The sequence below is a fragment of the Cyanistes caeruleus genome, chromosome 1, assembly GCF_971803275.1.
Source record: "Cyanistes caeruleus chromosome 1, bCyaCae1.hap1.1, whole genome shotgun sequence".
NCBI lineage: Eukaryota > Metazoa > Chordata > Aves > Passeriformes > Paridae > Cyanistes > Cyanistes caeruleus.
This window is the reverse complement of record NC_141701.1, coordinates 9207602-9230653: the sequence shown is the minus strand read 5'-3', so window position 1 is coordinate 9230653 and position 23052 is coordinate 9207602. Positions and strand designations below refer to the sequence as shown.

Sequence of the window (23052 nt, the reverse complement as noted above, 5' to 3'; positions counted from 1 at the left end):
GAAGAAAGTTATGCTAAATGTTTCTTTTTATCTGCTTGTCTTTTTTTATTATTAGCACTGATCTCTGATTAATTACAAATAAATGTAGCTAATCATGGCTAGGTTATTTAAGACTTCACTTGGTCAACACAATTCATGTGGTTGTAATTAGGGCACAACTTGGGTGTTACACTCTTCCTGAAATAAGAGATACGAGGGTAAAAAGCTCAGAGGAGTTAATGACAACATTGCCTGAACAATAGTGTATTTATTTCATTATTTCTTTTACCTGATTGATTAAATGATCTGTCCCTTTCTCTGCAGTCAGAAAATTCAGCATCACTGAGTGAATGTTTGCATAACCATGAAAGTAGTAATAATTAGCAGAGAGGAATGGGAGTTTATTTTAAGGTGCAGTGTTCAAAACAGCAGCACCACTCTTGTCAAAGAGATGAACTGATGTTATTGTTACTCTGCAGTGCAATTCATTTACCTGTTTATCAGCCAGTTTTCCACATTTCACCTCATTATTTGTCTCACTTTCTCATTGCAGTATTTATTTATAAATTCTGCGTGAAATGTAAAATAATTTTTCATCCCTATAATAAAAGTTGATAAAAGTTGCTGTGTAATGCAGATATCATCCTCAGCATAGGACAAAAATGGACATTTTGCAGTTTTAGCATTTTGTTTCAGTACTGAGATGTCCTTTTTCTGTACAGCATAAAGGGGGACTTAATTAAAATCTTGGCTGCAAATAGAATTTCTCAGATCACTTATCTGACCTCTCTGCCTTCTCTTAAAGAAAGTGGTTTTGTTCTGTTGTTTTTTTCACTAGTGCTGATGGTGTAGCCTCTGGGATCCAGAGGAATTCATGTTACTAAATACCTTTGAGGTTTATTTTGGGAGTTTGTTTAAACAAGTCTTTTACTTGTTTATTTGCACTTTGTGGGGGGTGGGGAGGGTGTGTGGGATGGTAGTGTGTGATTTTGTTTGTTTGTTTAGGGTTTTGTTTGTTTGGGGGGTTTTTGCACTGTAGTAATCCTTTGCACTTTTAATGTAGGAAAAATACTGAAGGGGGCATATCACCAGCCAGAATTTTATATAAAATATAAGCTGCTCATCTAAGAACATTCACAGGAATTTTCACCTGCTGTTCTCACACTGTTCAGTTCACACAGGATCAGATGCTGGGGTTTAATGAACTGCTGCAGGATCTGGAAGAGTACAGGCAACATCTCTGCACCCAGCATGAGGATACAGTCATTGGTTTGTAGGAACACTTTGGTGAAAGTTCAGCCCCGTAGATGTAGATCTCCAAGATAATGGAGAAGAAATCCAGATCTTTCAGAACAGCTGAACCACTGGGAAGTTTGTAGCAACATTTTTTTTGTTCTAGGAAGTGTTGCTGAGTTACAGAATCATAGAATGTGTTGAGTTGGAAGGGATCTTTAGAAGTTTGTCATGGCCTGATATTACACCTCTCTCCCTTCCAGTTTATTTTAAAGCCTGTCAATCAGCCCTGACAGCCCATGAGCAAAGACACTCTTGTCCAGGTGAGAAATGTGAATCCCATCTGACACAAACATGTCTGGAGTTGTGCTAATCATCTCATTACCAAAAAAACCCAAATTCTGGCTGTGACCCCAGCCATGGAGCCAGCTATTGATAGACTGGGTCTGACCCTGCAGGGATGGGGGTTAAAATGACCTGTGCTCCACATTTCCTGATCAGCCATTCCAAGGTGCTGAAGTCTCTTTTGATCACCCTTGGACTGAACATTGTGATTTCATCACCCCCAACATGGAAGAGCAATAAAAGTTGTAGCCGTCCAAAGGCTGTACCAGGCTGGGAAATTTCCTGCTTATGTCCTTAACTTGGGCCCCAGGGAGGGAAGAGGCTTCCCTAGGAGAAGGGTCTGTCTAGCATTTTGGACCTTCTGTTGCCTTCAGAAGGGACTCACACACAGCTATAGACAGGAATTAAAAAAGGAACTCATTTTCATGTAATTGCTTGAGCTTTGCTTCTGGGTGTTTCCTGCTAAGCTCAGTAAAGGAAGAATGTCTGCAAAAGGAGTTGGAGTAGTTGCAGGTTGGTTTAATTAAAAATCTGGAGTACTTGGCCACCATCAGCAAGATCCAGTCTGAAGCAAGTGCACAGTTAACAAAAGTCAGTCTGACCATAACAGTTTTTACATAAAAAATCAAGTGAAATTATATAGAACACTGTCAAATAATTATTTAAGGTAATATCTGACCTAGATAGATGGTCCGTATTGCTGAGCTTGCTAGAGTAAGGAGTTAATACAGCCTAACACCTAGTCCTAGTCTATGATTACATCATTTGTGTGCTGGAGAGCGTGAGGCAGCGTGTAGAGGATAAGGAGGCAGGTGCTCAGAGGCTGGCTGCTGTCAAGCCCCTTCCCAAGCCCGTGGAGGTGGGTGGCTATCTGCCCTGGTGTCCCACAGTGCTGGAGTTCCCAGTGCGAGGCCGTGTCCCTCTCTTGGCTCTTGGGAATCCGCTCCGCAGGGCTCCTTCCTCCTCACTGCTCTCCTCGGAGCTGGAACCCCCTGTGCCTGGTTCTGTGCCTGCTGGAGGCCTTTCAGCAGGGTCCCCTGGGCAGGAGGCCTTCTCCTCCTGGCACTCGTGCCTGTGGGGAAGCTTCAGGCTCTCGTTGAAGAAGGCAGAAGCCATGCACTCGGCTGCAGCCTGGTCACAGGCACAGAGGAGCTTCTCACACCTGCTCCATCCAACGCCTGAAAGGGAAGTTTCACAATTAATGTTTGAAAGCTGTTAAACTTACTTCATGTATAATTTGCCATGGGCAGATGGGCTTTTGAAAATAAAATTTTCAAATCTGCCGTGAATTTTAGTCTCCAAAGTCACCATTAATTACCTAAACAAAAGCCTGACACCAAGGTGCTGGGCAGTGGAAATTTCTATTGGCTTTAGTTGAATTCGTGAATGTAAATACACAAATACCTGACTTCTGTCTGCAATTATAAAATGTCTGAATGAAATTTTCTCAGCCTGCCCTGGTCATATGCACAGCAGTGTAATAACCTTTTTCTCAACTAGGGAAAAAGTTCAAGTTTATAGTAAATATTTCTGTCTCTGTACTCATCTCTAGCAGCTCTGTCATAGTGTCATTCAGTCTATCATGTTGATACACTGTCATTTCCTCTCACACAAGCTTACATTTTGGAGTATGATCCAAACATACAACTTCAGATCTCAGATTTCTTTCTGCATGACATCCAAGTTTCTTAACTTGCTCCATACAGCAGTGATGAGAGAAGCAGCAACTAAAATAAACAGTAGAAGTAAATGGAAAATACTTAATTTTCCTGAACCCCAGAATGCTCACAATTATTTGTCTCTTTATTTTCAATGCCCATTAAAACTAAAAATTTTAGTTTTCATACCCTGGAATTTTTTTCTATGAAGAACAGAAAACAACCCTAGCTGTTCCTACTTTCTTCCTATACTTGTTCCTACTTTCCTGATTACTTTCGTGTCATGTGTTTAACAGGAGTGTGTTTTAAGACACGTAATTACAATTGTAACCGTGACCTAATCTGCCATGAGAAGTGTCTTCCAGTGTTCAAATCTTGGCTGGAAATCTGAAAACTGCATCATGATACCCAGATCTTGCCATCATCTTTTTCCTGTGTGGGCTGTCTTGTTTGTGTGTGAGTGCAGGAAAAGGAGTGCGTGCTCTGCTTAGACCTGATGTGCCCCAGCTGTTATGAACTTCCACAAAGGAAGAGATTTTTAGCTGTAAATACAATGCCCCCAGAATTGTATTCCTATTTGTGGAATTCCCTGCATTGCCCCTTATCGTCAGCCATGCTGGCTCTTGGCCACAGCTCTGACAGAACTTTGCTCCAGCTCTGCTCCCTTCTGAAGGACAGTGGGACCTGGGTGGATATCAGTTCTTCTCTTCATAAGTCACCTTCCAAGCCACCTCTTAACCAAGTTTTACTGTGACCCCTATCCATTTGATTAACTCCTTCTGCTCTGCTTACCTCCTGTTGTTCTCCTTTCTTACTTTAATTAAATCCTCTCCAAAATATTGATGCAACAATAGAAAGTGGTTTAGTCACATTAGACTATTTAGTGTTTTATTTATTTAAGTGGATTTTTTTTCCCCAAACTGTGACTTGACTACTGCTACATAGCTATCCAATGCCCAAAAAATGATGTACTGATCTTCCTTGATCCCTGGGCACCACAATAGCTCTCACAGTTAATGGCACACACAGAGGAGCCCACACCTGTCCAGTGCATCGGTGGGATCACCTCTTCCCTCTTGGCCACAGTAGCAGCCATAAGACTCAAATTCCTCTGGGCATCTCTCAGTTAAACAGAACAGCATTTCTCCAAGCTGGGGCAGCTCCCTCTTCACTCTTCCACGTCCTCTCTCTTGCAGAAAGGTCAATCGCTCACACACTGCAAAGCAAAGTTGTTATTTGACACATCATGTTCTGACTGGTTGAGGGCTCTCTTGTGAAGACAGAAGTGTTTCCAGAGCTATCAGAAACTTTGAAGGACAACATTTTACCATCTCTAAATTATTGCTTCAGTCCATGAATTATGGCTCTTAGAATACTGCTGACTGAGGAAGACAGCAAAAGGGCAAGGCAATATTTAAAGGGGAGAGAGATCCCTATGAAGATAGAGCATACAAGTCAAACTGGACTGAAATGAGAACACTTAGCAGTCCTTTGTAATCTTTCATAAGTAAATTTTTCTTTTGGAATATTCAAACTCAGCTGAGTATTCAGTGGTTTCTGTCTTGGTAATTCAGAAAATACAGTTCTAACCTCTTGTTCTTCCAGTGATAGCTGGGCAATGACCATGTTTTGCTGAAGGAATTTTTTTTTTTTTTTTTTTTTTTTTTTCTCATTTGAAACAGTCAAATTTCAGCTGAGGTGCCCCAAGACCAAATGCAGGAGTGATCTGTTGTAATGGCTATTTTACTGCTGAGGTTTTGGCATCACCAAATCCCAACCCTAATGTCTCTGTGCCTCCCTCTACTTGGGAAGACCTGATACTGTGAGAATTTTTAATAAGATTTGAAAGAACACAGGGTTCCACATCAGGAAAAAGACATCTGGGACTTTGCTGGGGAAAGGATGGAAGGGGCTGAATGGAAGGAGAAGGAGGGAGGGGAGGAGGAAGGGAGGGCTTCTGTTCCCTTTGCATCCTCCTTTCTCCCATGAGTGATTCCATCTTCCCCTCTGCAGCTCTGGACTGTTTCCCTGCTCCTGTCAGAGTCAATCCTGAGTTACTGTCTCCAACAGGAAATTCTGCCCATGTGCCTTCTTGGGTCTTGACTCATCCATGTTAATTCACAGAATAAACCACAGGTTCAGGGAATTGATCTCTGCTCTCTAAAAGCTGGTATTTTAAAATCAAATTTTCCAGTTTGGTGAAAGGTGGGGTAGATTCTTCTGCTCTTTTCCTGTTCCAGGGTTACTTCTCCCCATTGGAAAGCCTAAAAAGACGGATGGGACAGTCCTGAGTGTGAACTTATAGCTGTGACAGGTCTGAAAGCTCTTAGGATCACTGGGATCTCTGAGCAGGAATTGGAACAGAATCAGAAATGGTGAGAAAAAGTCTGACTGGCAAGACTGTGGCAAAAGTTCAGAATGAAAAGCAGGAAAGTTCCTATTATTGCTGCTGCTGCTTATAAAACAAAGTAACTTAAAATTGTGATTAAATTACTTAAAACAAACAAAAGCAGGGAGAAACAGTTCCTGAGCTCATTATAGATATTGCACTATATGAAAAATGTACTTACAAGCTAATAAGAAGTAGTTTTTATAAGTGTTTCTGACAGCATATTGGCAGAAGAGTGATGGAAGCTTTGCAGATGTCTCCACCTCCTGTTCTTCTAAATACCAATACATGTGTGCTTATCTAACTGATTTAAAATAATTATAATCTTTATATGTAATGCATACCTGCTTTTAATACAGAAGTTGCTGAATATTTCATCAGATGTAATGGGGAAAAAAACACTTTATTTACCTTTTCCTTCAGGTCCTCTCTCAGACAGTCCAAGGTCCAGAGCTATTCCAGAGGCAGCTGTGCTCAGGCCACCCCTTGCAGAGCTTGTTTCTAGAGAAGACAAAGGCACAGATTAGACTTGTGAAGTTAGAATGAACTCTTCCTTCAGGAGTGTGTCCAAAAGTGAATATTCTAAACTATTATCAACTGCAGTCTTCTAAAATTTGTTAATTCTTAGTGGGAGGTTGTTTATTAATGGTTAGTTCAGCTTTCCTGGTCAGGTGTCAGTGAGCTGCCCTTTCTAGTCAGTGTTACACATCCTCTATTTTATGTAGCCTCCAAATTTAAATAACCAATTAGTTTCATTCCACATATCCATGAAAAATGCTGACTGCTCAGATAGCTGTGAACAGGAATAGGGGAGTCCTCTAAATTAGAAAATATGTAATTCATTTTTCACTTGCCTTTTCCTTTTGTCCTTGCAGGTGTGCCTGCAGGACTCTTGCTGGTGGGAACAATTTTGACTTGCATTGAGTTACTGTCTCCTGGGAATGAGGCTGGGGATGTGGTTATCTCTTCCACTGAGACCAAAGACTCCATAAATCCATCTTCTTCTGAATAAACAGAAAAAAGAAAGCAGAAGAAGAAATAGAAAATAAACAGCAAGATTTTAATTTTAGATAGCTGGTGAGAGCAATATCCTCAGGCAGAATGAGTGTGAATTGTTGGTCATAGAGAAGGAATATCTAAGAGGAAAATTAGAAAAGCAGAGAATCCACACTGGTCATTTATTCACACCTCTTGTCTTTCAGAAGAAAGGGCTGTGGTTAACTATGATCAGTTTAACTGCTGATTGGGGTTTTTTTTTTTAATTCTCTATGTACTGAGACAAAGAGCTATGCCAGGTGCTGAAAATCATGTTTGCTGCTAAATCAGCTGTACTGAGAGATGAAGTACAGGTGAGATGTCATTTGCTGGATAAATTGATTTAAAAAGTGTCTGTTCACCTGAAGTTTCTAAAACTGAGAGTAACATCAGTGAAAGGAGGAAATTATTTGACTGATGCAGAGCTGGGTGACTGAAGGGTTTACTTGGTTGTAACCATAAGGAAATATTGAGGGGAATATAAGTCAACAAATAATTATTTTCAGGGGTTTCTTTATTCTAAAAATTAAATTGGTATTTGTTTTTAGATTATCTGACACTCTATTGTTGATCAGAAATGTTTTGGTGAATTTGGAAATACTTAAAATATTTTTTCTTCTTTTCTAAACCTTTTTTCATATAAACTAATTTGTAAATGAAAACACTTATCAAATTGTTTCATTTTTTCTAAATTTCAATGTGAACAATGTGGCATTTCACAAAATAAATACTTTGAAAATTGTAATGGGAATATATTTTCATATTTTTAAAGCTTCCCTTTTGAATTCTTTGGCTGAATTTCTTAATTAGTCTAAACTCAAATTCATTAAACTTGTCCCTCTGATGTTCTGGTTTTAGTATGTATTGAAAATAACCTGTCACAGGATAAGAGAATAGTTTAAAAGAAATAAAAGTACTGCTAAGAACACAGCAAAGCCCATGAAAGGTGGCAGAAAGGGATCAATAGTCACACACTGGTTTTATTAAGGTGCACGTTTTATGCCACTTTGTTTGGCAGTGGAATGTTGACATGAAAGTGATTTCTGCTGGATGTAGAAAACTAAACCAGAGTTTGGGAAATTCTACACTAGGCTAAGAATAGATATCACAAATAATGTCTTGGGAGCCATGCAGACCTGCAGCACAATACACTGATTTTTCTGATACATTCAAGTTAATGTAGGAGAGAATTTAGTGATTTTGACCAGTTCTTAGTACAGCAATGCCGAGTTCATTGGGGTGGGAGGCAGAGCTATTGTTCAGACAGTGTAATTAGTAAAAAATGACTGCTTTCTACTCTCCATATGCAGTTTTCTCTGACATTTTTCTGGTGGATTTCAGTCTGCCTGGATAATCCCTTCTACACAAAAGGGAGCACAGGAAGCTTCCTGATCTACCAAGGTGCTCCATTTTCAGCTGCACCCACTGGTGAGGCTGTGCCCAAAGCACAGACACCTGGGAAAGCTGGAACAGCTTTTAGACTGAGAGAGAGTTACCTGAAATTATCTATAATAAAGGAGGAGGCAAAATCAAAATGAACACTTCTGGAAGCAGATGCTGTGACTGTAATTTACAGAAACAGCCATGATATCATAAAACCTCATGTGAAGAGGCTTTCAGAAATACTTGGATGAGGAGGGCAAATGAGTGGCTGGAGGCAAGGAACAGCTAATGCTTCTCAGCCAGGTTTTATTGTTTGTGTATCTGCTACCTGCCCCTGATCTAAATTTGATTGTCCAGCAGCCCTGTTGCTGCCATGCACAGATTTCTATCTGTGATGTTTTTAGATGAAGAATTGCTGTGTCAGTCAAAGAAAGAGGATAACAGTCACTGACCTTTAATCGAGAGGATGGGGGGAGCAGGAGCTGTGCCTCTGTGGTTCCTTGAGGTAACTGTACAAAAACAGAGGCATTGTGCTGGTGACCTGCCAGCTGAATTTCTGCCATGCATTTCTGAAATGACTTAAAGCATTATAAAGCTTAACCAAACATCCTGGATTTATAAAGGTGGCAATTAGGAGAAGTGTTCTGCTAAAGGATGTGCAAGTCAGAAGAAATATCCAGAAATCCTGTGCTGAAGATTTTTGTGACACCACAGAGCTTCATAAATGAAAATCCATCTTCACCTGGAGTCAAGAGTGCCAAACTGGTAAACAAAAGTTTAATGACTCTTACCTGTGGCTTTAGAAGTTGCCAAGACTCTGTCATGAGGCTCAAAAGAAACCACTGTTGAAAATAAAAAATATAAACTCAGGAAACACATTGCCAGCACAGTTATGATCAGTCAGGTTGCTGAGAAGAGTTTTTACTGAAAACAAAAAGATCCAGACGTATCATGGCTTGAACTAAAAGTCAGGTATGGATGGGCACCCATAAGTCCAAATAGCTCCCTAACCTCTAATTTATTTCTTTACCTGATAAAATGATTTTCATTTGTCAGTTGCCTTTTGATAAATTATAAACATAGCTATCAAATGATCTAAAAAACAATCTCCACATTATTTTCTGTGTTAGGACGTTGTCATGTGAAGAACTCCTTTGCCTTGAATGAGTTTTGCAGTGATATGTAGCTTTGGTTTAATGCATTTTCCACAGTTGTCAATGTTGAAGCTTCTTTGGGCTTGAAAAGGGAGACAACTGGTTAAATAGTAAGTGGTTCTCCAAATGTTTCCTTCAAAGACTGATTAGAAATGTTATCTGTGCTGTTTTCAGCTTTCTAAAATTCCTGATACAGGTTTTTATTCCTTGGTGATACTTGGAGCCTTGTGATGGACTGTGCCTCATTAGGGAGCAGGAGCAGTTTTTTCAGGAAGTAAAAGAGTGCAAATACAGGTGCTGTCATTGTTTCAGGAGTTCTGTTTTCTATCACAAAGTGTCCCAGAAGCAGATAGAAAAACATGAACCAACACTGGAGCTGCTGCTAGGCGAGAATGAAAAATATGGTAAAAAACTACTTTGATAATACAGGAGAGAAGAAACAGGCAATACTTATATTCAGCATAAAGCCTTTTCAGGTACCTATACTTATGCATGTGCTGCTATTTAGAAAAAAATAAAAACAAATAAACCCACAAACCTTTAAGTATCAGAAACATTGTTTTTTTTAAAAAAAAAAAAAATCCATGTGGTTTTCATTTTTCCAGATTCACACTTAGGGCAATGGCACACACAGAGGAGCACACTAAAGCTTGAAATCAGGTTCTTAGGTTATCCAAAAAAACCCAGCTCTCCACGTCTCCCATGCAAGCTGGTCTAGTGGAGTGTCCCTGCCCACAGCAGTGGGTTTGGAATGAGATGATCTTTAAGGCCCCTTCCAACACAACCCTGTGATTTTCTGGGTTAAGCCATGGCCTGGCTGCACACATCCAGTGCATGGTGCTTGTGTGCTTGGCAGATATCGGGTCCATGAACAGAGTCACAGAATCCTCAAGACAGGAAGAGACCTTCAGATCACCCAGTCCAACCATCAGCCCAGCACTGCCCCTGTAACCCCTAAACCATTAAACACATCACCCAGCACCTCTTAAACACCTCCAGGGCTGGTGACCACCTCCCTGGGCAGCCCATTCCAATGTCTCAGCACCTGAACAGTGAAAAAATTCTTACCAATATCTAATCTGAATCTCCCCTGTCTCCTCTTAAGGCCATTTCCTCTGATTGTTTCCCTGCAGGTATGGTAAAGAAGACCGACCCCCACCTCACTACACCTCCTGTCAGGTGGCTGCAGAGAGCAGTGAGGTCCCCCTGAGCCTGCTCTTCTCAAGACCAAACAAACCCATCTGCCTCAGCCACTCCTGGTAAGAAATGTTCTCTAGTCCTCTCATGAGACTTGCTGCCCTTCTCTGGACACACTCCAGCACCTCAATGTCCTTTATTAAAGTGAGGGACCTAGAGCTGAGCACAGCACTCAAAGTGCAGCCTCACGATGCTGAGGGGTGATCACTGCCCTGGTCCTGTTGGTCAAACTATTGCTGGCACAGGCCAAGTGCCATTGGCCTTCTGGGCCACCTGGGCACACACTGGCTCCTCTTGAGGCAACTGTGGACCACCACTCTCAGTCCATTTTCCAAAAAGCTCTGATGCCACTCCTTTCTTAAGAGCATTGTGTGGCTTTTCTTGTGATGGAGCCACAAAACAAGAGTGCAGCAGCTAAACTGGGGCTGTTGTCCAAGACTGGTCTTCGTCTCTACTTCATATCTTGGCCCTCTCTTGCAAGGTGTCCCCTCCCAGAGCCACGAAGGGCTTTGGGTGCTCTGTCCCTGGCCTCTCGTGTTGCAGTGATCACCACACAGGCAGGAGCAGAACAGATTCTCACACTGCAGGAGTGAGGTTTTGTGAGTATCCACTCCTCATAAAACAGACATTTATTGTAGCAAAAGACTGTCATGAGAGCTTCTGGGTCTTGTGGTTTAGAGACTCACCAAGGAGACTCCAGGGTGAGGAGGTTTCAGCCTGGATCTCTTCATGACACGTAAATAAACCACCAAAGTGGTGGCTCATTGGCACAGACCATGCTCAGCATTTCCTCGTGCTGCTGCTTGATCTTAATTAATTCAGTATCTTTTAAAGACAAGAAATATGCAATTGTCTGTGGGTCCAGTGGTTGGCACAGAGGGCATCTCTGCCAAGCAGCTCACCTGCTCCAACCTGTGTTCCCAGGAAAAAAAGGCTGTTTTGATGAAAACAGGGGTTTTGTTGCACTGATTATTCTCAGCCCTTGGCAAACTTACTGTAAACACTGATTAAACACATTAGATGCACAAATTGATAAATTGCACCTTCCCATTCAGTCTTGAATCCATCACCAAAACACTACATCTACTTTTACATCAGTCCTTTTAAAAGAGAAGAAAGGAAGCAAACATCTTGTATTCTCTCAGCTTTTGGAAGCTGAAAGCAGGGCTTTTTTCTCTCTAAGATGCAAACCTTCTTCCACAGATGCAGTCACAACCCGTGTTTCATCAGTCCCTTGGTGAACCACCTCTGCAAAAAAAAAAAAATTACTCCAGAAACTCATGGCTTAGTGTGCTCCTTAGACTGCATCATGGCATAATATGATAAGAGTCATCAGAAGGGAACTTATTTCTAAATATTATTATAATTACAGTAGCAGCATTAAAATATTGCTTTGGTATTTACACCTTGCTGATACTAAATTCTACTGAAATCTAACCAGGCACCTAAAATTAGAAGAGGCATCTAGTGAACTAAAATTGAATCTGTCTTTATCAGCAGTGATAAAATCAACATGATTTTCCTGTTAGCACCAAACAATTTCCCCTTTTATTTTTAGTGTGTTGGGTTTACCATAATGTATATTATGGCCATCTGATCTCAGTGATTAAAGATTACCATCTTTAAAAAAACCAACTACCTGGCTTTGATGCAAACCTTCCTGGGGCATTTTCTTCTCTCTTGATGCATTCAGGAGGGTATGCACACATCCAGGCTGTGATACAGGTGTGTGTCTGTCTGTCCTTAGCACTGGAGGATGTGACTGTGAGCCAAAGTGTTAGAAAAGCTAATGCTGCTTTTTCACATCTCCCTCAGCTTGGGAGCCCAGAGATCCTGTCTCTGCCATGCTCTGATTGCAATCCATATGAATGAAGTTTTTAATCCAGGCCTGCTCCCACGGGGCAGGAATTTGGTCTTGTGAGGCTGTAATTTCAGCTGCAGAGCACAGGTCAGTGTGGGACCATGGGAATAAACATCCCCTCCATCCTTAGCAGGCATTTTTTCTTTACAGAATAGAAACCAAGTAACTGAACAGAGTAAGCCTCTTTTTGCTTTTCCAGTCAGTTTTTGAATGGTTTAATGGAAGATTTGGGTTAACAATATTTTCAGCATTTCCTGCTAGTGACCTCACAAGTATCATTCATTCATTTCAGGTGGCAGACGCTCCTTGAAGAAAAAAAATTCTTCACATCTAACTGGAATTTCCCTGTTGCAGTTGTGTTCCTTGCCTCTTGTCCTGTCCCTGTGCACCTCCAGGAAGTGTCTTGTTCCATCTTCTCTCCACAGCCCACTCAGAACTGAGAACAGCAAAAAGATCTCCCCCAAGCCTTCTCCTCTTTCCTCATGGGCTCCAGCCCCCTTCCCCTTCCCCATCTCAGAAGCCTCTCCTGGCCCTGCTCCAGGATACCAGTCTGCCACCACCTTCTCCCCTGGTTTCACCCAAATAGCAATAAATGTACAGGACACGTGAAACACAGACCAGATTTGTGTCAGGAAGGCACCCAGCTCCCGCTTCATTCTTGGCTTACATTTGATGCCAGCAGGAAATCTAGCAGGAGGGGGCAGTCGATCAGATCCCTATTATTTATTACCTGTAACTGGAGATGGGCAGGAAGAGGCATCCAGCCCATTCAAGGAGGAGTTAATCTCTGCATTCACAAAGCATTCAATGGCATCTTTGTCACAGGTGCAGAGGAACTGTTCACAGGGATCCACAGACTCTGGAAATAAAACAAAAATCCAGACAAGGCGCTATTGAAAAACCTTTTCCACCTTCTGCTTTTTCCTCCCTTTAAGGTTTGTGTCTGTATTTCCCATACAAAACATGGTTAAGTTTCATAGTCCAGCTCTTGTTTTAAACACCAGTTGGTGCAGCCTGGCATGGCTGTCAATAAGTTATTGCCTCATTTCTTGTGTCTGCAGAGTATTGAGGACTACAGAGCAATGCTCTAGTTTTTCCATGGAAAACTTAATCCAGATGATACTGATTTAACTTTTCACAGACTTCATTAAATATTCCTACTAACTCTAAGAAGTCACAGTCCACAATCAAAGCCTTTCATGTGAGGTGTGATTTGCTCCTTTTAAAGAATCAGAGAACCCTAGAACAGCTTGGATTCAAAGGTGTGTTAAACCTCATGTCATTCCACCCCCTGCCATGGGCAGGGACACCTTCCACTAGAACAGGTTGATCAAAGGCCCATCCAGCTTGGCCTTGAACACTTCCAGGGACAAGACATCTACAAGTTCTCTGGGAAACCTGTGCCAGTGCTTCACCACCCTCAAAGTTAAAAATTTCTTCCTAACATAAAGGATATGAAACAGTTTCCCAGGAAATACTATTTTCCCTCTTCTTAATTTCTTCTTTCAATACTATATTTCCCTCTTAAACTTGTCAGAGTTTAAAAACATTGACTTTTCATAGCTGTCACACTTCTATTTTGTATTTGTGATGGAGACAATACAAAAAGAGCTTAAAAAACATTGTTAATGTTTAAATGCACTTGGACTATTAGAGATTGGCCTAAATATCAAAAATGGTTTTAATTTGAAACAAGAAATGGAACTTGGGTCAGATTGTTGCATAAATAGGATGTAAGGGTATTAGTCTGGGAATTATGCTCTTCTTTGCTGGTATCCTCAAACCATGTTCTTTACATACAGTCTTTTCTGAGAGCCAATACTTGATGAAAAATTATATTACATGTTATTAGGCATTAAAGAACCCCACTGCATTCCTGTCAGGTCTGTACCAGCATTGCACAGAATAGTTCCTGTTACAACACACGTTCTCTGCCTCAGCTGTAGCTGAGGAGTGTGTGTGACCCTCTGAACAAAGAATCTGATCCCTCAAATTGCAGAAAAATCAGGCCTTGATGCCTCAGAAGGAGATTGTTTTTCAGGTCTCTCCTCAGCATCTGCTGCATTTCTGATGTGTGGAGACATCTCAAGCAATGTTCAGTGGTCCTGCAAAGTAAGGGAAACCCCAGGAAGAGGCTGCCTGTTGGAGGAACCCTGGGAAGTGAAGGTGGTTTCTGATTAATTTGCCTATGACTTTTGGTAGGTAGACCAAAATGAACTTCTGGTTGCAGTAAGGCTCCAGATTTAAGCTTTTTTGACAGGTCAATCTCACCACAGGTCAGGTTTTTAGTGGAGCAGCTGAAATCTGCAGAAATCTTGGATGGGTCCCATGTGCACTCCATCTCCAGCGCTTCCTCGTAGCATTTGCGGTGCTGAAAACAGCATCTTTAAAAGGAAGGAACAGAGAGGTCAAACCATTTCATTTCAGTTCATGGTCAGACTGCAGTGATGACATGTGGCTCTTCTGCAGAACCACAAGAGATGCCAAAGGAGAAAAGGGGGTCCATGTGTGATCCCCAGACAAAAGAAAGGCCGAGTGCTGCCTTTCCCAGGGTCAGAGTGCTGGGATAACCATGGGTGCATGCAAAGCTGAGTGCTGGGACCAGGTCTGCCTGCTGTGGGTGACCAAACATTTGTGTCCTGCTGTGGTACCCCTGAAAGGACTTTACAGGCATTTTAAATAAAAAAATCCACTACCAGTGCACAAATACTTCCCCTCAGCACTGTCAGCTCACTGACAAGCAAAGCCCCACAAGTCAGCTTGGATCTAGTCCTGTCCCAGCCTTTCTCACTGCAGATTTGGAGAACTACACTCACTGGACCTGGCACTCATGGAGGGTTAATGGCTCTGCAGTGTGAATTCCTGGGTCTGTGGGGACTGTATAAATGCATACAGTTTTCTCATCTATTTCTTGTACTTGTATGTACAATTATTACTTATTACTTATTACTTGTATGTAAGAATCACAATTGAAATGCACCATTTAGCCATGGGAAAGGGCCATGAAAGATTTTTCTCTCACTAGAATAAACCAGTTTTCTCCTGCCACTATACAACACAGTCAGAAACCTTGTGTTTTCCTGCACCCCTGCTGTCCTGCCAATCTCAAATAGCTTACAGGGCCACTTAAGTTTTGAATAGAAATAAAAAGTCAATTAAACCAACAAGCTCTTCTTCATTCCTCTCCTCTCTTCAGCTCTTTGTACACATAAATCATCTACACAACATCTCTGTGCACTGACATCAGCTTTAAATGAAACACCAGTAAAAGAGTCATTATTTTCCCAGGTAAAGTTGTTACATATATTAAAGGGTATTGCTGTTAGATTCAGATTGAAATACCCTCATTTCAAAGAAATGGACTCAAAACACTTATGGAGTTGTAATTAGCCTGGGCAATGCTGAAGGCAAGGACAACATGAACATCCAAACCCAGTATCTGCTGCCAGGAAGGCTGGCAGCTGCTCCTTGCCAGGCTCCAGTCTAGAGGGCCCATCTAGGCTACACATGCACTTTTTCATCTCCTATATTTAGAAATAATTTCTCATTGAATCACTGACTGTATTAATAAATAATGATCACAATATTTCATTTGTCTTCACTACCAGAGAAGGAGTGCAAGGAATGTATCTAAAAAACTTGAGTGCAAATAGCATTCAGCAGAAAGGCCTGATGGCTCCTCTGCACCACAAATTCTACAGTGCCTTGTTCCACAGATGAGGCAGAAATCTGTGAGCTCCATCAGGAACAGGGTTTCCAACACATAACTGGTGATGTCTCAACACTCTCCTGACTCTACCTCAGGTCTAGTGAGATGTTAGCATCTAAAAGCTCCTCTAACTGCATAAGAAATCTAACAAAAAAAACCTCTCTGGTTTGTTTAGAGATTCATAATTGCATCAACATTTGCTGCAACAGTTAATCCAAAAATTTGCTTACTTTCCCTTTGCAAGCAGGATATTGTAAGATATGATTTGTCTTCTGAGCCTGCCTCTCTTTCACAAGGTCTGTGGAGATAAACTTGGCTCCTGATTTAGATATGACAATGAGCTACTCTGGAAAATGGGAAAAGGTTGGTCTTAAAGGCATTAGTACTTTCCAATGCCTTAAAAATCTGCTGTGAGGCACTGAGCCCTTTTCTGTGGAACAGAAATAGCACAAACAAGCCCCAAGGTTTGCAAAACTAGTTTCTAAGAAATAAAATCAGTGAAAAAAATTGCAACACTCTGGGAACTGTCTCTGTGAAAGACACACAAGCCACTGGTTTGGAGGCTCCCTTGAACCAAAAGCACATCTCTGTCAGTGGCAAAGCAATAATCAATCTCTGTTTGCTGCACACGGCAGTAGGAATTCTGTGCTGATAAGGAAACCTCACCCCAGGGCTGCAAAACAATTTGTAAATACAAACTGGCTGTGTGGGTGATTCTCAGGACAAACCTGCTGTTGGATGTTTCTGCAGTTTCTGGGTTTGTGCTGCTCTGCATTAAAATGAAGCTGAGTGAAGCAAAAGCCCAGGTGCTCAGCTCTTGGGTATCAATCCATTAAACTGACTCGAGCTCCCATTTCAGGATGTCATCACAATTGTTCAGAAAACCTTTCACAGAGAAACTCCATGGCTTTTTTCCAGTAGCAGGGTCAGATCTCCATTTTCCCAGCCATCCCACGCTGCAGAGTGGATGGATTAATTTCCACCTCTCTATAGGCTTAGCCCTTTCTGAGTCGTTGCTGTCTTCACTCAGGGAATTAATACATTACATTGTTGGAAAACCCATTTTCTTCACAGACATGGATATATCTTGATTCTCTTTGAATTTCCTTTCACATCTCCTGCTGATATAATTGAACAAGTATTTGATTGTCCTGGTCTGAGATTACATTTTCTCTCACTAGAGCCAGATGATATGGGTCTTAGCCCTAAATAAATCTATCTTTTTATTACTGTTTTTAAATTATTTATGCAGGAGTTATGCTTTGGATAATCAGAGCATGAGGGTATTTATTGGCAGTCAGGGCAGAAAAGGACCTCTCATGGGTATGACTTACTCATCAGCTTCATCCATGGGGAGCCCTTCCATCTCAAACCGGCAAGAGCAACCGTAGTCTTCAAAATCCCTGGGACAAAACCCAGTAACACACTTCATTTTGTTCACAAAGTTGAGAAGGGCAGGAAAGTTAGTGAAGATGGACTGTAACCAGGTGAAGTGAGAACCCAGGCAGTCTGGAAAGAGAACAGCCATAGAACACCTGGTAAGTGGAGGTGAGGCAGGGTTACACACGGGTGACGTTTGCAGGGCAGTGACACTGGGCAGTGCTCGACACTCAGCAGTGTTGTGATACTGTGGTCTTTGGGGAGATCTGCACATGCAAAAATCCCCATTTCATCTTAGTAAATATAAAGAACAAACCCCACAGGATTTCTATTCAGTGATCAAGTACAACTGGAACAGGTACGTACCAAAAAATAATGCAACGCTTTCCACATTTTGAAAGACTCCATTGAAGAGTGTGGCATTGTCTAAATGCAAAAATAAACAAACAAACCATGCTTAATTAAAAATAAAAAAAAACCCACAATAACTGTCCCCAGACTTCCCCTGGTCTCACTTCAGTTGTTAAACCATTTTGAGATGAGGTCCTAGCTATTTGCTCACAATTCCCTGTGATGCTTCTGGAGTACAAGGATTCCCAGTGCCATGCAACATTGCAGAAAGTAAAGCTTAAACCTTTCTTACTCAAGATTCTTTCAGGTGTGTTAAGCAGATCTGGCAGGAATGCTGGAGGCTCCAGTTCTTGGCCACCTACCTCAGCAAATAAATTTGAAAAGAAAAAGGTTTAAAAGTAAAAAAAAACCAAACAAAAAATACCCAACAAAATCCAAATCCCCAAAAGATCACAATAAAACAGCAGCATGTATTTCATTATGACACCTTGCAGGCATTTTGAATTCTTTCCTACACCAGTAAACTGATTTATCAAAGACATGAAGTACTTGCTCAGCTCCACACCCACCCTGGGGAGCCCAGAATTGTGCTGGTGTGGACTGGTAATTCCATCCACTTCAGCTCAAAGCCCAGGCACTGTCAAACAGGTATTGCTGCTGAGGATGAGCTAACCCTTGTCTTCCTGTTCTCATCTGAGCAGTAGCCCTTACTGGGACAATCAGAAGAATTATATAATATAGGTTTGGGCCCACCTATGTCCCAAATACTCTGTAACCCTGTGCTATAATGTGAAGCAGGGTTATTTGAAGTGATTTGTTTTTCCTGGTCCATCTTGGCTATTGCCTTTTTGCCTCATTGTCTCCCTATAACTTTATACTTTAAGTTAATTATCTCTTCTTTGTTTTGAAGATGATGTGGTAGATTTGGAATATTTTCAACACTTTCATTTTTTTCTGTTGGCCAAGTCCCAACTTAGAGTAAAATCTAATATTTGTTCTCTCTTCCCATTTTTTAACCTGTTCTTTCCATCTGCATGATTTCAGAAGACAGTGTATTTCTTCAGATTTATTTAACCTTAGCTTTTTTAAAAAACCTGGTAAGTAAAGGGTATTTACTGTCTCAAGAAACTTGGATATTTAAAACTGAAAAAGCCCACAGTATTAAATTCATGGCATAATTTATGTTTCAGAATAATTGGTATTAGGAAAGCTGTCCTTTTTCTCCATAAAAATTCTGGGAAAGGGTTGACAGTCATCTTGCTCATCTGCTACATTTTTCTGCAATAAATATAGATGTAAAAGAGTAAAGCAGAGTAGTGGGGTTTTTAGATAGGAGGCTTAACTATATGTTAAGGAAAGGATTAGGAAAAAATAAGAAATTTTTAATTTTGTTTTTAATTTTTTTAAGATCATATATAAGTGCTTTCTCAGATGTCCACACCTTTTGTGATATGAACAAGATTTTAATGGTAACAGATATATGCTCCCAGCAATTATTTTCTCAAGTTCAGTTGCAGAATATGGATACAGGATTGAGTGAGTCAGGAAGAGGTACTTCCTCTTGTGTTTTTCTTTTTCCTGAAATTCTTGCTTTTAGATAAACAGTAATCCATCCAAAGCATCCTTCTCTGCAGCAGGACTAAGGGGAGAAAATTGCTTTCCACAAACCAGAAAAAGTCTCCCAATAAAGGCTGGCCTTTTTACAGAACTGGAATAAGTCTGTTGAAAGTTTCATAGCCATGAGGAATTCAGCTTCAGGCAAAATAATGGCCTGCCTTGCAAAAAACCAGCATTGAATGCTATATTTGTACACATGTTTGTTAAGGAAAAAGTAACCCTTATTTTCTGGCTTAAAGCCTGCATTTCTTCTGCAATGACAAACATCACCAGGTTGTGTCAAGTGCCACTGGAGCAAGGTTTGACACACTGCATAACACCACAGCTCAAACTAAGTGTTGATGAACAGCCATTAATCATTTGGTCCTTACAGCAAAATGTTTGGAAAACATGGAAATCCCACAGAGTTGAAATGCATCGGAGGAGAAAATTGTCAAAAAGCATATTCCAGGGGCACTGAAAACAGTGATTCCTCCACTATCCTTCACCTGCAGTTAGTTCTGAGCAGACTGAGCTGTGTACACCCAATTAACACATAAATGTTTGAAGTTCCCCTGGAGAGGAATGTCTGCTCAGCAGTTTGGTAAATCATTGGCTCTTCTAATCCTCTCATTACAAAGTAAGCTCATTACAAAGAGAGCAAGTCGAGATCAATGAACCAATGTTTGCTAACAAGATTGCTTACTTTTTTAAATTGGGGGAGGGAGGAACAAGGAGAAAATACTTTCTGTAGTAATTCTCTTTTTCTCTTTTGGTATCATGTGTTTGGAACTATTGGCCCTATGTCATTCCTTGTAGAGGCAGTGAAAGATTTCACTACAAAAAATCAATCCTTTAAATCTCAGAAGACCCTGGGGTTTCCAACTTGTCTCACCTCTGTCTAAAACCTGTTAAGATTCAGAAAGTTTTGAGGAGACTTGTATGATACATCAGCTCTTGGGCTTTATCCATGGAATTTGTTTTAATGTTCAGTTATATATAAAATTTTTTCTGGACTGTATCTGTGATTTTCCTACATAACAACACTTTTCTGAAACGTTGCCTAAAAAAAGCCCATCTGAAAACATCATTGCACCTCCAGTTGTCTTTTTCAGCCATAGCTCACTAAAATGTCCTAATATATGGCATTATAACCCTGGGAAGTAAAAATCTCAACTATGCCAGAAAAAGTCAGGGTGGAGCAAACTCAAATGATTTGATTTATTCAAGGAAAATTACATTAATTCTTCTCAAAGATGCTATTTCATGCACAGATATTTGCTTCAGTCTCAAAGAAGAAATCAGCAGAATAAATCCCACAGAAATATAAATCAATGATCCTCCCCAAACCTAAATGTAGTAACTCTTTAAGTCTTCATGTTCTGATTATATTTAGCTAGGGGGAAAGAATACAAACAATGTCGCACAGCCTTTTAACATTTGAGGGAAATTTTCTTCAAATATTTTGTCAGAAAAATGTATGAATGTCCAGATATTTTTGAGTGGACCATCAATATAATTATTATTTTTTAAAATAAATAAATAGCACAGGTATTTTGGCATTTGCTGCTGCTGCAGTGGGAAATGTGAATATTTTCTCTGATTTCTTGCTATATAGTAGTAGTCTTAAGGTTCAGCTGCATCATTTTAATGTGTTTCATGTTAGACCTGTTTCCTTTCTGAACTGCAATGCAATTCCCTTCTCAGAAGAAAAACAACTGGTGAAGTTGATGAAGGTCAGTGCAGAATGTTTTTATGCTGGGGCCCTGTTTTTTCTTTTCCTTTTAGAAATATCCCCATGGATTGACCAGAAATGGTGATAGACCTTCTAAGAGTCCTTCTCTTCCCTTGCACTTACTGGCATTTCTACACAGTGCAGAAATTTGAGATGTTTGCCCAACCCTCACTCTGGGAAGTTCATTCACTCATGACAACAAAATCTAAAGACTATGAAGAATAAGTTATGAGTATATGAAGAAAAAAACCCTATTCATACTAAAATTCAAAAGAGGAGCTTTAGCTGGACATGAGTTACATTTCAGGATGCACTGAATGGCTTGGAGAATTAAGACTATACAAATGAATTTAATGAGTAGAATCTCTTTATATGAAACTTATAAATTTGGAGTTTTAATTACTTAAATAATGAAAAATTCTAGCAAAAAGAAGTTGCAATATTTTTATTTGTACTTTTAACCCCAGAACATGTTTTGTTGCTTCACTACAAGTCCTGAGAGAAATATTTTATAAGTACTTCATAAAGAAAGATCTTCAGGTGCATTTGGGTGTTGAACATCAAAATTTGAGGAGAGAGAAGGTGTGTTTCTAAGGGATTGTTTCCAAATGCTCATACTTAAAATAGTATTTGGACATAATGTCAAATAATCATAAAAATATATTTCCACTTACCACTGTATACCACCATGGACATAGACACCAGCAGAATTACAATCATTTTTTGTTTAATCCAAAAACAAGGGAAAAGTCACACAGCAGACTGGTGTGCCTGGTGAGTTAAGTAAAATATCAGACAGAATGTTATCTCTTCAGTCTGGGAGTGGGAAGACACCATCTTGGGAAATCATTCTTTTGTAGCCTGGATATATTTCTACTTGATAAAATTCAGTTTTTACCCTTATCATAGTAAGTGCACATATCACAGGAATGTATAGCCTTATATATCCTTATTTTACCAATGTTCTCTAAAAGTCTGACTGACAGTCTTTATTTTGGTATTGCTTTGAATCAACAGACTCTGTGAAACTGCCATGTTGCAATAAAATCATGCACTTCCAGTTTCTTTTGTTTTCCAAGCAGTTTTCACATCTTCTTTCATCTCACAAAATGTTCAAACAATTCTTATGCTTAAATGAAGATATTGTGAAACACTGTGTAAATGAAGATTTATTCTGATATTACATCTATGGATTCCAGTTTATCTGCAATCTATTGTATTTGTTTCTTATCACAAGAATTTGTAGTTAAACATTTATTTTAATCTGTGTTAAGACTGATCTAATATATCATAAATTTTCCTAATAAGAAATATGATTTTATTTGGAGATCTGTAGGAAATGTGTTGAAAAATTCTTCTAAATGTGTTGCACTAGTATTCATTAAATGGAAGATGATAGATTGCTTTTTAACTATGGTCACAAATTACTTTAAATTTAGAACAATTTTCCAAGTAAGTCAGGCATTGAGCTTTTTACAGCCAAATAAATGAACATATATATATCAGTTTTCAAATATGTATCAACTGATTATTATCTGATTTTCTGAACTCAAATATGGAATTAATTTCTATTAAAAAATCTTGTAATATGTCATCAGGAAGTGAGATTATAAATCTAACATCCCTAAACATTTATAGTCTATTTTCCCAAACCTCTTGCCTATATTTTTGTCTATTACTCCTCAGTCACAAATAGCTTATTCTACATTGTTTCCTCCTGCTTCCCTTATTATAAAGAATATCCAGAAAGACTTACCTTGAGGGATATTATCCCAAAGCAGCTGGATGGAAGACAAATGAACATCAGCAAAGGCAGTACTAAGTTATTTATACCCACTTGGATATAGACCTCACCCATGTGATCACTTCCTTTATCAAACCCCCTTCAACATTTATTAATTAATTCTTCCATGAGATTCCTTAGAGCCATTATCCCACAGTGTATCTGGCAATATGGCTCCAGCCATGTAAAAGATCTATACCGAGAACTCTGCTCTGCAGGTGCCTTCACCATATAATAACTTTCCCTAATACTCCTGGCTGTAAT

The 23052-nt window shown here is 40.0% G+C and overlaps 1 protein-coding gene across 1 annotated transcript; it reads right to left on the bottom strand.

The window, feature by feature from the left end:
* Positions 1-2335: 2335 nt before the first annotated feature.
* On the bottom strand, positions 2336-23020 carry OC90 (otoconin 90). Its single transcript, XM_086893695.1, has 14 exons — positions 21680-23020; positions 17967-18032; positions 17690-17749; positions 17278-17452; positions 14506-14618; positions 12965-13093; positions 11565-11621; positions 8814-8864; positions 8475-8531; positions 6459-6695; positions 6016-6105; positions 4257-4431; positions 3178-3284; positions 2336-2735 (listed from the first exon to the last, which is right to left on the bottom strand). Exons 1-14 carry the CDS (start codon positions 21723-21725, stop codon positions 2425-2427), a joined length of 1674 nt encoding a protein of 557 aa, XP_086749821.1. The 5' UTR covers positions 21726-23020; the 3' UTR covers positions 2336-2424.
* Positions 23021-23052: the final 32 nt, after the last annotated feature.

Bases quoted from the DNA above. Each gene is read 5' to 3' on its own strand.
- OC90 (XM_086893695.1), bottom strand. From the start codon at position 21,725: ATGATTGTAATTCTGCTGGTGTCTATGTCCATGGTGGTATACAGTG. The intron at 13,094-14,505 runs GTGAGATTGACC...TTTTATTTCCAG, and splicing joins CACTAAAAACCTGACCTGTG to AGTCTGTGGATCCCTGTGAA. The intron at 6,696-8,474 runs GTCAGTGACTGT...ATTCTGCCTGAG, and splicing joins CCCCATCCTCTCGATTAAAG to GATATTGCTCTCACCAGCTA.